At 38.1% G+C, this 15,769-nt stretch overlaps 1 protein-coding gene, 1 long non-coding RNA gene and 1 other non-coding gene across 4 annotated transcripts in view; 1 reads left to right on the forward strand and 2 right to left on the reverse strand.

Moving 5' to 3' along the window:
* Positions 1 to 1,326: 1,326 nt before the first annotated feature.
* Positions 1,327 to 15,170, reverse strand: LOC111191041 (uncharacterized). Of its 2 annotated transcripts, none has more exons than XR_007427133.1 (5): positions 14,808 to 15,170; positions 13,764 to 13,799; positions 13,575 to 13,615; positions 5,756 to 5,932; positions 1,327 to 1,727 (listed from the first exon to the last, which is right to left on the reverse strand). It is a non-coding gene; the product is annotated as an uncharacterized LOC111191041 (long non-coding RNA). The 2 variants fall into 2 exon arrangements; XR_007427132.1 differs by having other exon boundaries at positions 14,146 to 15,170.
* On the reverse strand, positions 8,490 to 8,571 carry trnas-aga (transfer RNA serine (anticodon AGA)). Its single transcript has one exon. It is a non-coding gene; the product is annotated as a tRNA-Ser (tRNA).
* Positions 12,151 to 15,769, forward strand: part of bptf (bromodomain PHD finger transcription factor) — a 49,439-nt gene continuing 45,820 nt past the window's right edge. Inside the window, exon 1 of the mRNA XM_022665033.2 lies at positions 12,151 to 12,950. Coding sequence (XP_022520754.2) covers positions 12,458 to 12,950 — 493 coding nt within the window. The 5' untranslated portion in view covers positions 12,151 to 12,457. The remainder of the gene's footprint in view (positions 12,951 to 15,769) is intronic.

A 15,769-nucleotide genomic window follows, 5' to 3' on the forward strand; every position in this document is an offset into this window, starting at 1 on the left:
GATCGACCCTTTGGAGTGATGAGGCGAAAGAGTGTCATCTACCCACCCAGCGAGAGCAAGACGAATTCAACCGCTGATGGCAAGCTGCATGACAGGGATTCGAACCAGCGATCTCCTGATCATAGTGGCAGCGATTTAGAGCGCTGGAACCTGGCACTCGGCACCCCCACAAATCACAAATTTTGATATGTCTTCTCGATTAATCTCTTGGAACACGACAAGCAGTGTAAGCATGCAGATCCAGTCTGATTAATTACAAACTGCAAATAATCACTATTACACTTGTGTGTCTGGACAGCAAACATGTCTGTGCATGGGTGTGGTGTTGCTGTGGTGTGAAAATGATGTGACGCAAAGCATACACCGAAATCCACTTGGAGCATCCAGACTGAGATGGTTATAATCTTTTAAATGTGGTTTGGAATCATTTCACACACAAAAAAGTAAAAAAATTGCTGTTTTGACTATCAAACATGTGTTCCAAATCTTTTCCAGAAAGATCCCACCATCTACCTGTAAATAAATAATTATCATAAGAACTAATATTTTCTGATAAACCTTTTGGTTCAAAGACTTTGTTTCCACATGTTCTTTTTGGTTATGTAAAGTAATTGCAGTGCACAGGAAAATAACACATTAATCAATCTAAAAAAAAACAACAACAACAATAGAATAAGCACCAGTGTTATCAGCAATAAAAAGACCATATGAAATAAATAAATAAATAAAGCAATCAATACAGAAGTATAAGAAAGGTTACATGGCTATAAGTCAATCGGATTTATATATTTTACAGCCTTGTCCCATATTTACATTTAATAGAAGAATTAATATTGTGGGATAAAAGATTAGGACACTCCCTAATCTTGTACGTGCACAGAGAATTGTGGGTAACCCAGGGCTGGGAATAACATCATTAAAAATTGTTTTTGTTTTTTAGTTTTTATGTATTTGTATGTTCCTATTCTAAAAACTGGATATTCTGAATAATGAACAGTTCACTTTGCTTAAAAGTAATGTTAAATACATTATTGTGCTATAAAATTGTCCTAAACTGACAAACTGTCATTTAGCACAGTTGTAGTTTATTGGGACAATATATCATCTAAAACTATTGGTTCTTATGACAGACTTAATCAGTTTTGTCCTTAAAATCACTCAGCTGCATTTTCTCGGCTGTATGTACGAAGTTGGAGTGGGTCTAAAAAATAGATTATTGATTGAAATTGATCTTTGTGTAAATTATCTTTAATTGATTCACATAAACCTGAGATCAGTCATTAAAAGCACTACTAAGTACTAACTTTAATATTTTTAATAAAGATGTTTATTGTATAATTACAGCATTAGTTCTCTAAAAACTCATTTTTTCTATCTAAACAAAACCTGAAAGTTTGTAAGATTTCCAAAAACTGTCCAATACTTCCCATTAGTTGAGCTCCAGCCAAAGGTCCTCTCAGACAGAAGATGGACGAGTTTAATGACTCTAGGCCTCTAGATCCTCCCACCCTTCTCCTCCTGCTGCAGGTCGTGTACAGTCTTCCAACCATATGGTGCAGCTCAGCAGGCCTCGGGGCAGATACCGGACTATTCTGAAGCAGGTCATCCGCACGGCCTGACATTTTATTATAAGACCTTTAGAGATGTTCAGCGCTATGGGTGGCCTAAAGATTGATACAGACAGTCTGTGTGTGAACCTGGATGATGTCTTGGCGATGGAGGTGGGCCTGGAGAAGAACACACACACACACTGTGATATTACATCAGTCAGAACACCGCAAATATGACTGAATATTGGACCCTGAGGAGGAAACTGGAGACCTGCTGCCAAGAGGCCAGCAAGAACAGATCAATGAGCAATGCAGGATTAAAGATTAAAGGTTTAGAAGGAACCAGTAAATCAGACAGACCTGTCTCTAAAACAGCAGTCTTTCACCAGAAGGTACACTACCCAAAAGTAGTCTCTAAAGGCAGTTAAGCACTTTTCAGACAATAATCATGTACCTGTAATCATGTACATAAACACCTGAGACAGAATAAATACCTAGTTTTGCTGCAATATATGGTGCGATATAACATTAGGACTCTTATTATCACTGCAATTTGGTTTGTGTGTTGTTTTAGTTTGTTCACAGTACTCTATGCACGATATACCGTTTAGTAGTCACATTGCAGGACGTGCCATGTCACTTAAGGCAATTTAATCAAACATGTTATGTTGCAATGTTTTGATTCTTGACACAAGAAGTAGATACACAGCGCTTTCTCTGTGTCTGTGTGAGTGACAGGCTGCTGTTGCCTGAGAAGCGCGGGGGTTGGTAGGTGTAAACACGAGGTAACAGCATGGCCTCCATCCACATGGTTGGGTACGTGCTTGCAAACATGGGCATGTGTGGAAAGCTGTGCACCTCAGTCCAGCACAGTTTTGCAGTGCAGATATTTCCAGTAACAGCTGAAATTACGCTTTTAATCCCAGAAAAACAAACACTCTTATTCACCTTTTAAAAAGCCATTTAAATGCCTGATTAAAGGGGCGATTACTGTTGTTTAGATGTTTTCCTCGGGCTTTGAGTGCTCGGTGCTGACTCAGCCCTTGATCGGTCTGGACGTGAGACAGCGTGGGGGTGGGGCTGGTGACGTCATGGGCCCTGCATTGTTTAATATCGCGATATTATATATATCGTCAAAAAAGAACATTTGCAATGTAATTTTTTTCCAGTATCGTGCAGCCCTACACTATAGGTTGTTGGCTTGGCCTCTTACAAGATTACAAGCTTTATTTCTATGTCCTTTTCAAAACTGACTTTGTTTAACTGATGCTTTAATCTAGTAATATCTTGTTTCAAACTGCCATATTCTAGAGTACCAGGTTTTATACGTTCTGTGTTTTTCACAAAGGACAAGGTAAGAACCATTTATTGATGGTTACAGTTCCTAAAAATACAAAAGAACCAAAAGAAGAGGAGGCTAAAGGAAACGTTTCATGATACTTAGACCCAATTTCATTTCTATTTTGTAACTTTACCACGGGGTACTTGTTTTCGAGTGTAACACCACCATGCCAATCAGTGTCACTGCAGTTCTGAGATTAATGATTAATCACCCCAATAATAAAGCTTTTCTGTGGTGGTCTATGCTGTAGGTCCTGAGAATTGATAAACTGAGTGAAAGGATGATAATAATAAAGTTTACAGAGTTTCCAGTATTTGCGCCGAAGTGCTTTTTCTCAAAACATCTGATAACTCCCCTGTAGTACAGCCAGTCTGGCCTGCTGTGCTGAGTGATGTATTGGTTATGTAATATGCAAAATCAGCCATAACTGTCTTCTTCCTAACAGGTGCAGTGATGAGATCACCTTGGGCCTATTTTAATTGTACCAGTCAGTCGCCTGCCGGCTGCCGGTCACGCACATGTTCCGTCCCGGGTTCCCTTACTAACGGAAAAGCTTTAGGTGACCACAAAGGTCATGCTAGAAGGCTCCATTAAGAAACGCTGTGCTGCTGTCGGACTAGAGGAACAAGATAAGAGCGGCAGATTTAACTGTATAATCACACGCTATAGAAATGTGGCCCAAAATGCAAATCTGCTGGTCTCTTTGTACTCCAGCTGGCTGGCTTATCTCTGTCCTAACTGGCAGACAGGTCGGGGTGGTGCTGTTTCTTGGTGCCACTGGAGGATCAGTCTGAAAATAATTATTAAACTGTTGTTCCACCCCTGTGTCTGTTCAAACACTGTCAAGCTCAAGGGCAGGCAATGCCCTATGGTCACAAAAGTGTTGCTAAAATGCCCAATTGGTTAACATTCTTGAGGGGAAAACGTTCATGCAATAAATAATGATGATGTGCTCTCTAGATTCAGACACAAGGAAGGCTTTTAAACCGAACTGGGACCGTTTTTTTATAGCTACTTTGGCTTGGATGAGCCCCCATGTCCGCCATGCTAACACCTAGAAGCTTACGTTGTATGAGTCTACAGATCAGCATTGTTAAATTGTTGAGTCCAGTCATTTGCACTGGCCAGTTATGCTGCGTTAGTGCCGTTGAATGAGCCTGGATGCTGGCATGTTAATGCTGTTTTAGCAATGTTGGATCAGCCTGATCCCGAGCATGGTAACGCCGTTTTAGCGGCATTGGATGAGCCTAGACATGGGCAGCGCTGTTGAATAAGTCCAGTTTTCGGGATGCTAATGCTTCATTTGTGATGCTAGATTAGCCTGGATACCAAAACACTAATGATATTTTAGCAAAGTTGAATCTGTTTCCCAGCATGACAATACTTTGTTGGTGATATTGGATGAGCCTTGACATTGGCAGCATTATTGAATGAGTCCAGTTTTCGGGCACTGATAATGCTGCATTAGTGACGTTGAATGAGACTGGATGCTGACATGCGAACGATGTTTTAGCAATGTTAGATAAGCCTAGTCCCCATTAGGGTAAGGCCATGTTAGCGACACTGGATGACCTTAGTCATCGGCAGCATTGTTGAATGTGTCAAGTTTTAGGCATGTTAATGCTGTGTTAGTGACTTTGGATGAAACCGGATGCCGACATGCTAACAAAGTTTTAGCAGTGTTAGATAGTAACAACAAGTAGTAGAAAGTTTGAACGCTAAGATAAAGACTGTCAAAGATAGATGAAGATAGTAGCTCAAGTAAAATGGTGTGCAAATGATAGTAATCAAGAAAATGTATTATTATAAGTAGTATATTTCATTGTTTGTTTTATTATAGAGTCTGTGGCCCGAGACTGCAAATAAATTTCTCCTTCTGGCCCCAACAAAAAAAGTTTGGACACCCCTGACCTAGGTGCTCTTACAATAGGATAAACTGTATGTGATGGAATAAGACAAAGTCAACTGTTGTCATAAATGGAATAAAGTTAAAGTTTTAGCCACAACCCTCTAAAATGTACAGGTTGGTGTCCTGCAGTAGGTGTCTTTTTAATTTTCTTACTGCTGCCCTTGAAAAGCCTGAATCTTCTACTGTGTTCTAAAATCATTCAGTTCTCTTATTTACAGGTGTGCTCAGCACTGAAAATGATAATGGTGTCTAATACAGAACTTAGTACAGCATCCATATCTCAACCCCTGTGAGAGAATATCTATCTGTATGGGTCTTATTCTGTTGATTTATATATGGCATAATTACTCCACCTGCTGGCAGGATTCTCTCACTTTCCTCAGGATGAAGGACTCAACACTGCACATGCACATTTGGAACATCTAAAATCTATTGTAACTACATATTAAATGGCACTTTTACATTTATAAAATTAAAAAAAAACTATGATTTTGTAACATTTGTACATATATATACATTGTAATGTAGATACCTACCTAGAAAAAAGTCCAGGGCGGGTACATTTGTTCATTCAGTAATAATTAGAATTTAGTATTTCTGCATGCAGTTTTATATCTCAATAATACAATTTTAAAATATCTAAATAATTTTGACTAGTATTGATAATAATATTACTAAAATCCCCCCCAAAAGTTTTTTACTCATTTTACTAGTTTTACTTCTAAATATAAAAATAACAATGGTTAAAAAAGACCAAAAAATGAATACATAATATATTTCCTTTTATTCTTATTGGTTTTCAGATTATGTTTAATAGTAAGTAATTGTACTTTGTAAATTATTTTTAAAAGTCTCTAATTGGGTTCCCATTAGGAATATAATGGTTTTAATGTTATAATGTTATAGCAGAGGGAAAAAGTAGAAAGAGAAAATGTGATAGTTTGATGTTTCTACCTTAATACTTTAGAGGCTCCATACAAATGAACCTGTTGTGAATTATGTCTTCTTCTCAGCTCTCTCCATTATTATGTAGCCCATGAAGACCCATGAGAGTGGAGCAGTTCACTGAAGTCTGTGACTCTGAGGACTTTCCAACAACAGGGAATTAATCCTCAACTGCAGATGGATTACCTGGGAAATGCAGATAGAATAATAATAATAATACATGAACAAAAACACAGATATAAATCACTAGGGTTGCAGCGGTAACCGGTTTCACGGTATACCGTGGTATTAAAATGCACGGTTATCATACCGTGTGTGTTTGCTTATTACCGGTAAAACGCAAGCCAGCGGAGAAACTCACCCGCGCATGCGCAACTCTGCTCCGCTTCAGCTACTCAGCACACATCGGTGAGAACGGCAGAAAGTGCATCAGACTAGAGCTTAGATTCTCTGCCCGAACCAGACCTGACCCGAGGCCCGACCCGAGATCGGGTCTGTTCGGGCCGAGATTTCCCACCACATTCCTCGGGCCGGGTCGGGTTGGGCTCTAGAAAATAGTCTGAGATGTAGGCATCTGTTTTTTAATTATATATTTTATTTTTAAATAAAGCTCTGGTGTGATAATCACTATGTTAATGCTAAGTAACCAATTATTATTGTTAATGAAAACGAACCAAATAACGAAAACTGAAACTTAACTAACTTAATTATAAGCGCTGTTTTCACTCCCGCAGTTCTACAGCGGGGGGTGTTGTGCCGATTCTGTCCGCGAAGCGGGAGTCGGATTGAGCAGGGAGTCGGATTCGGCATAACAGCGGCAGCACGGCTGCACCTCGCGGCCCGCGGTGTTAGTTGTAAGCGCTCGCGATAGCCGCAAAATACGACAGAATACACTGAGGGAGCTGCAGAATTATGTATTGGACTAAAATGAGCACGAGGAGATAAAAGAGAACCTTTACCTGTGAGTAGCTCATATCAGAACACGCAAATCTCTCTCTCTCTCTCTCTCTCTCGCACGTGAACTTCTCCGCACTGTGTTTAGCTGTTCTTAAAAATAATTTTAATTAAATAATAGTTCTATGCTTCTATGTTAGTGTTAATTTACATAATTCTGATCATATTTCGCTCATTCAAACAGCCTGAAAACAGACTTGTAATCTTGTAATCAACAAGCTTGTAATCAATGTGGCCGTAAAGTCACAGCTAAAGGAGGAAATACATCAAACCTGTTCTCCCATCTCCGAGAACACCACCCCGCTGTGCAGCGCAAAGTATGTGTTCAGTTTATAATTTTAATCTGAACATAAATAAAACCTCTTTGTAGTCGTGCATAACCCATGCGGTAAGCGCCCGCAAAAGCGCTGAGTTATCCGAAATGTGGGCACTCAGGTGCTGGCGTGAAGTGCGTGCTACGATGGATTCACGTGTCCGTGTAAAGGTCCTGGCCGGACTGGACGTGAAAGACGCCATTCATTTACATGCGTTCATTTTCAAATTCTGACGTGCCTGTTTTTCATATGTTGAAGGTTTTAAGTAGTGAAAGCCTTAAAATAGAAATCTCTATTGTGAGGATCATGTCAGAAATAAATCCCCTCTTTCTGCAGTATCTGCTTATATACCAACTTTTTTTTATATATATACACTCTTAATGCCCTTAAGAGTAGTGGAAAAACATGGTTTCCTTCACCTGATGGTGTAGTTTCTACAATAAATAGTTAATTGAACAAAAAAATAATAATATATGTAACAAACTGTGATACCGTGATAACCGTGATACCGCGGTATTTTCCGAGACGGTTATCATACCGTGAAAATCTCATACCGTTGCAACCCTATAAATCACACAGGTTTTCCCCTTCTTGCTAAAATTTAATGTAATTTAATTTCACATTTCCCTCTGGTTTGAAGATGGGAAAATATGGACCATGGTATACCTTCCACATGGACCTTAGTGTCCTGGCAGATTTACAAAAATTAAACTAATCAAATTTACAATGGCCAGCTTAACATCTATCAGTCTGATTTTATGATGGTTTGAGGCAAAAATCAAAAATAGAAAATGAGTGTAAAAATTAATTATTTTATTTTTTAGTTTTTCCATTTAGTTTAGTAAAAAGATAATTTATTTCCCATTTTTGCATCTTGTAATTAGAATCTGATGGTATAAAAAGATTAAAAACTGAAAAAAATCTGAAAGTTGAGTAGATTATTTTTCTAAAATTTCAGAAGTTTAGAAAATGTGAAAATTGATGAAAGCCAATGGAAATTAAATATTGAAGTTTTACTCCCAATTTTCTATTTTTCTTTTTAATTTAACCTATTTAACGTTCATTAAATTGAACCGATAAAAGTTACACTGACAAACAATATATTTCTTTTGTTTTCACCCATCCTTTGGAATACATACAGTATAGAAGCCTGAAAACATACAGTCAAAGTACTTGGAACCATTAAGACAGCTAAAAACATTAGAAATCTAATGTTTTTAATGTTATTTTTATACTGATGATGGTGAGTGTCAGAAAATGGGGGACACACCCACTATGCAAATAGACTGTGCCAGAAGCCAATGGAAAAGAAGCTGCCAATGGCAACCGACTAAACTCAGTATTTATAAGCTGCTTTAACTGAAAAATATCCGTTTAAATGTATTTGTAATGTTGCAAATGCTACTTTTATCCGAATGAAAAGAGTAACTCCCTACTTTTAATTATTAAATTAACTTAAATTATTTAAAACGTATCGTAGTCGGCAGGATTCGAACCTGCGCGGGGAGACCCCAATGGATTTCTAGTCCATCGCCTTAACCACTCGGCCACGACTACACACGTAATATAGCCCAATACACGGTCTTTTAAAGGGTATAGTGGTGATTTAGCCTCTAGAAGCTACAGAAAAATCAATTTAAACGGCTTTAACGTGAAATAACGTTTAACTCAACAAAACCACACGTTGCTGCAATGTTTGAGGGACAGTCTGAAGATGGTGGTCGGTGTAAATTATTATGTTAACGTTAAATATCGAGCTAACTGTGAGCGGAGTTGTTTGGCTAGCTAGTAGTTAACCTAGCTAAAGTGGCTAAGTTAGCTAAAATCCAGCCAAACGGACAAACATCCCAGAAGAGGACAGTAGTGAAAGTACGTACGAATAGATTAGCGAAGCGTGGAGCTATATCCAACACCAAATATTTAAAAAATATATATTTTCAGAATTCCAATTTTCTTTAAACGAGGCCCAGCGAGGCCCTAAACAAAGCACACAAAAGATAAATGATGAATCAAGCATACAAGAACTTACTGAGCATCCCTTCTGTTAAAGTCAACAGAAATATGTTTTGTAAGTGTATTAAAATGTAAAATATTTCGGAAACATATCCACCAAGTTGTTATAAAAATGTTGGATAAAAGTTTTCATGTTACCATGTTTGTGTAGCTTCAGAGCTACAATCTTGATATGGTTTTAAATGAGAATCAAGCTTATTTGTTGGGAGCTTTATCATGTCTAGCAAAATATAAATGCATTTTACTGCTGTAGATATCTCCAGATGTTCCCTCACTAAACAAGTGGCTGACACAGGCAGTTATCAAACCTTCACAGTTGGCATTTTAACATTGAATCAACGTTTGATAAACCATAGCTCACATTCGGGATGCTAAAAATTGTATGAAAGAGGGGAAAAAACTATATGCCATGATGAAAAAATAAAAATTTTATTGTTAATTTCTCTTTCTCTGAATATACATTTCTAAAAAAATTATATTAAAAAAGTAGCTAAAACTATAAACAGTGTTAACAACAACTTACATTACTGTAGTGAAGCTGAATATAAAGAATGTTACCCACCACTACCAATCTGATTGAACATTTTGTCGATGGAATGTGTATCAAGGGAATGATTTAAGTCTCTAAATGTTGTATATTTCTCCCATAACACTTTAGAGGCTCCATACAAATGAACCTGTTGTGAACTATATTTTCTTTTCAGCTCTCTCCAATATGTACTAGTCCATGAAGGCCCATGAGAGTGAAGCAGTTCACTGAAGTCTGTGACTCTGAGGACTTCCCAACAACAGGAAATTAATCCTCAACTTTAAATGAATTACCTGGGAGATGCAGATAATGCAGAGAATAATAATACATGAACAAAAACACAGATATAAGTCGCATTGATGTTCCCCATCTCACTGAAATTTAATGTATAGACTAAAGAAAAAAGTTGGGCAATTTTATTCACTTCACACCTCTTTCCCTTTGGTTTGAAGAGGGGAAAGTATGCACCCTTCTATAAATTTTACATGAGTCTCAGTGTCCTGGGAGATTCACCAAAATTATTAAATTGGACCAAAATGGACTTTACTGTGTGAGTATAATAACAGACAGTTAAAAAGCAAAAGAGACCCAGACTTGAGTAAAAGTACAAGTGCTCTATCAAAAAAGTGACGAGTAGAAGTTGAAGTGTTCTTTAAACTCCACACTTAAGTGGAAGTACAAAAGTATTCAACATTTTTTGTACCTAAGTACTGCAAGTAGATTATTCTAAAATCTACTATGTACAAACGTCAGGTTTGCAGAGTGAAAGGCAGAATGGGAGCAGTGCGGTCTTCTTATAAGGTCAGCTTGATTGCTTGATCACTTTATTCACTCTGTGATAAGGCACCTTCATCAAACTTATGCTGGCAATTTTTAAAAAATGTACTGGAGTAAAAGTATTAAACTCATCCAAAATATGTAGTGAAGTACTACTTTGTTACTACACATCTCTGCTTACAACATTACCACACAACCATTTAACAAAGTGCTTAACTTATTTTGTCATAATTATACAGAGATGTATAGTAAGGAAGTAGAACTACATTACTTAGGAATTAAAATACTGTATCTGTATCTACTGGAGTATTAATTTTTCTCCTACTTTTTCTTCCACTTTTACTTTACTACATATTTTAGATGAGTTTAATACTTTTACTCCCAATACAGCTGTACCATCATTTGTTACAAACATCCAAAAGTTACACTTTAAATGGAGAAATCTGTTGAGAATTATAAGAATTTTCCCATGCAACCATATACTTTAATTGCTTTGTCATTATAATGATGAAATAAGTTAAGCATATTGTTGTGTGGTTATGTATATAAATGCATATTTAACAAATGATCAAATTATCATATCCATTGTGTGTGATTAAGTTTAATTAATAGTCAGAAGGATGTTTGGTGTTGAAAAGTTGCAGCTCACCAAAAGTGTTTCGGTTTAAAAGTATTTAATACGTCAGTAAAAGTGGAAGTAGGATTTTAATAATGACAAAATAAGTTAAGCATATTGTTGTATGGTTGAGTGGGAATGTTTTGAGAATTCACAACAGAATACCCCATTTAAACAGGTGTAACTTTGGGATGTTTGTGTTTGAAAAAGAAATAAAATAAAAATGCAACAAATTATCAAATTATAATATTCATATTGTGAAATTAAGTGTGTGCTAAAAGTCAGAGGGATGCTTGGTGTTGGAAAGTTGCAGCTCGCAAAATAATGTTTTAGATTAAAAGTATTAAACACATCAAAAAATATGAAGTGAAGTAAAAGTGGAAGTAGGAGAAAAAATAATGCTCCAGTAGATACAGCATTTTAGCACCTAAATACAGTAGTACGATATGTCTCTGGAATAAAAATGCATCTCATAAAAATGCATAGGAGTAAATACGCAATATGTAGTGTAGTAAATGTGGAAGTAGGAGAAAAAAAATAACAATCCATCAGAGTACCGATACAGCATTTTAGTACTTAAGTACAGTAGTGAAATAGTTCTACTTTGTTACTATACACCTCTGTTAGTGTGTGATAATGTGTGTGCTAAGAGTTAGAGGGATGCTTGTTGTTGGAAATTTGCAGCTTGCAAAATATGTTTCGGGGAAAAAAAGCATCAAACGCATCAAAAAATATGTAGTGAAGTAAAAGTAGAAGAAAAAAAATAAAACTCCAGTAGATACAAATAAAGCATGTTAGCACTTAAGTATAGTAGTGAAGTAGTTTTTCTTTGTTACTGTACAACTCTGCACACTAATGGATATGATAATTTGATGAATATGCATTTTTATTCCTTTTTAAACACAAACATCTCCAAGTTAGTTAAGGTGTTTAAACGGGGAAATGTGTTGTAAATTCTCACAACATCCTCATACAACCTAATGATTAACTTATTTCGTCATTACTGATTTGATTTTACACAGCATTGTGTGGGAATGTTGTGAGAATTCACAACAGAATACTCTATTTAAATACGTGTAACTTTGGGATGTTTGTGTTTGAAAAGATATGAAAATGCTTATTAAACATATTCCCAAATTATCGAGTCCATTAGTGTGTGATTAACTATGTGCTTAGAGTCAGAGAGGGATGCTGGTGCTGGAAAGTTGAGCTCGCAGTGTTGTCACTGTGGCTGGGACCATGTGACTCCCGCGTTAAGGCCTGCTGTCTGTTTTGAGCAGACGGAGAGAGGAAGGAACATGGCGGCTGCGAGCGACCCGAAGCGGGACGCCGGCCATTCGCTTTGAGCTTCCTTGCGCTACCAGAGGCCGTGGCTCTCCGCGGAGGCGCTTGCATCTGCATCTCAGCGAGCTTAGCTTCCCGGCGGTGCCCGAAATTCCGACTTGTGTGCGCCGGGAGTGCGCGCAAAAAGGGCCGGAGTCGATAAGAATAGAGCTGGTGGAGATATAATGAGGGGGAGAAGAGGCAGGCCGCCCAAGACCGTACTGATGCAGGAGCCCTCCACAGGGCCGGTGCGGGGGCTCAGACCCCGCCGGGGACTGAAGGTGAAGAGCAAGGGGGCAGCTGACGAGGATTATGTGACTCCAACCAAGCGGGGGAACCAGCAGTCGCCGCGGGCCCGCAAGAAAGGGGGCTCCGCGGGAGCTAGAGGCAGAGGCAGGGGGAGAGGAGGAGCTGCTGCTGCCGGTGCTGGTGGACGGGGTCGGGGGAGACGGAGCGCCGCCAGCGCCGTGGTCTACGACGACCACGAAAGCGACGAGGATGAGGACGCCGTGAGCCTGGCCTCGGAAGAGGACGAGGAGGTGGAAGAGGAGCCCATCACGGACGAGGAGGAGGAAGAAGTCGTCGACAACGAGTCGGACTATCTGGAGGAGCTGCCGGAGGAGAATGAGGAGGATGATGCGAGCTACTGCACCGAGAGCAGCCACGGCAGCACCCCAGGTACGAGGGCGCCGCTAGCGGGCTGCGTGGGCTCTGATGCACGCCCTGGGATTTGTATTGTGGAGGCTGAGGCAGGGCCGCACTTCGAGTTCATCTTTCATAGAGGAGGAGAAAAACAGAACTTGTTTAACATAGTGCGGGCTGGAGCCCTCAAAATGGAGTTATGAGCTGCTAACATAGCTGAGCAAGACAGGCCCAACTTCTGGAGAGCTAGCTAGCTAGATAGCTTAGCTTAGCTTAGCTTAGCTTGTTTAGATAAGCTAAGCTATGATAACTGGGTTCCTTAACGTAAGTTACCTGCTACCAGCAAGTGGTCTCATCATTGTCACAGCAATGAAAAAAACAATGAGTTAATTTAATATGTGTGCAAATGTTTGAGCTAATATCAGATAATAGGTTTGAAAAAAGTAACGTAATATTATGTAGGTGGAAAACAATAGCTAGATAAGATTATTATGCTACCTTACCTGCTAACACAAAGTATCATCACTGTCAGAGCTGACCAAAGCTAAAAAAAAAACAATGTTTTCAAGTAGTGTGTGCGTATGTTTAAGCTTCTCATACAAGCCTGAAAAAATATTTATGTAGGTTAAATACGTTTATTATGCTAGCTAACTACTCTACCTGCTATCAGCAAGTGTCATCATTGTCAAAGCTGACCTGCACTTCAACAGAAAAAAACAATGAGCATTTAGTTAATTAGTGTGTGCATATGTTTAAGCTTTTGAATTAATGAAGTAACCTCAATTATCTAGGTGGAAAACCCTACAAACAATTATTGTAATAGCTTATCTAAATAGATAGATAGCTTACCTGCTCAAACCAAGTGTCATCACTGTCAAAGCTGACCTGCAATTTGATTATAGGAAAACAATGAGCATTCAATTAAGTTAGCTTGTTAGTATGTGCATATATGTATGTTTAACCTATTATCCTATAAGGTACTAAGCTTAAAAAAAAGTAATAATGTTTATGTGGAAACCCTAAATAAGATTATTATTATGCTATCTTAGCTTCTATCAGCGTCATCACCATTTTCACAGCGGACATGAAATTTAATAGAAAAACAAACAATGTGTATTCAATTAGTATGTGCATATGCTTGAGCTTTTTTTATAAGCTTAAAAAAAGTAATATCTAAGTGGAAAACCCTAGATAGGTTAAGATTATGAAAGCTTAGCTGCCTTGACGTTACCTGTTAAAACCTGTTAAAAACTTTTTCAAAGCTGACCTGCGCTTTAAAAATAAGAGAAAATGATTCATTTAATTAGTATGGGTGTATTTTTTTTTTTTTACTTTTTCGTGCAATACTTTCTATGTTGAGAAATCTGAATATGCTAGCGTTAGCTACATGGCTAAAATGCTAGCGCTACACAACTGAGAAATGCATTTATTTATGTAGTTAGCATTGCTAGCTTAGTTTCTCGGCTAACATTGGCATGCTAACTATCTAGCTAGCTAGCCAAGCTAACGCTAGCTAGCTTGGACATTAAGCGCGAACGTTTAGCACCATTTCTATCGTATTTGTAGCTTTTGGTGCTCTTATAATTTGTGCTGTAATCATATTTAACTACATTGTTAGCATAAATTACAGTTTATGTGTTTAATTTTAATACATTTTAGCTAATAAGGCTAGCTATCTGTTTTGTGTGAGCTGGCTGCCTAGGTTGTGTCGTTAGCTTCGGGCTAATGAGGCTCATAATGAGGAAAGTCTTAGTTAGCTAGCTAGCTAAAAAGTTCCCCTCAGAATTAGCTTAGCATAGTCGTTGTTCTACTGAGGTAAATTTAACACAGTGATTGCTTAAAATACTTAAAAATAAAATTAAAAATATATATATTTCTGTCACGTTAACTGACTCTAAGTGGTGATACATCGCGGATATCTCTAAAAAGCCCCGCGCCGCGGTTGTTTGAGGGGTTGATGGAGGGTGTTTAGCCGGGTTAGCGCCCTCCCTCTCTCGGATAGCCCGCTTTCATTAGCGGAGCGGCGGCGGCAGCAGCGGGCTGAGGAGCCTAATGACAGACCCGCATGCGGCCCGGTGTTTTGAAAACGAGCGCCAGAGCTGCTTCACCTGATGCACAGGGGGAGTTACATATCAGAGGATTGCCTGTATTGGTCGTGCTGTGTATAAACTCTGTGAAAAAAATGATATACGTTGATTAAATATGTAGATATCTTTGTTTCAAATTTAATAGATATATAGCTCTGGAAAAAATTCTAAACCACTCAGGTTTCTGAATCATTTTCTCTGATTTTGCCATTTATAGGTTTATGTTTGAGTAAATTTAACATTTTAGTTTTATTCTATAAACTACAAACAACATTTCTTCCAAATTCCAAATAAGAATATTATCATTTATAGCATTTATTTGCAGAAAATGAGAATTCACAGTTTTTATGCATCTTGGCACATTTTCCTCCACCAGTCTTACACACTGCTTTTGGATAACTTTATGCTTTCACTCCTGGTGCAAAAAATCAAGCAGTTCAGCTTGGTTTGATGGCTTGTGATCACCCATCTTCCTCTTGATTATATTTCAAAGGTTTACAATTTGGTAAAATCAAGGAAACTAAATTTTTTCAAGAGCTGTAACGTTATGTAGGGTAATTAAAAAAAGGGTGCCACATGTTTTAGACAAATATGTCCCATCCATATTATGGCACGAACAACTCAACTGAGTAAATAATAAAAAATATTGTAAGAAATGAAGGTTAGTCAATCTAAAACATTTCAAGAACTTTGAACGTATCCTCAAGTGCAGTCACAAAGACCATCAAAAACGTTATGATAATGAAACTGGCACTCATCAGGACCGCC

This window comes from Astyanax mexicanus, chromosome 19, assembly GCF_023375975.1.
Source record: "Astyanax mexicanus isolate ESR-SI-001 chromosome 19, AstMex3_surface, whole genome shotgun sequence".
Lineage (NCBI taxonomy): Eukaryota > Metazoa > Chordata > Actinopteri > Characiformes > Acestrorhamphidae > Astyanax > Astyanax mexicanus.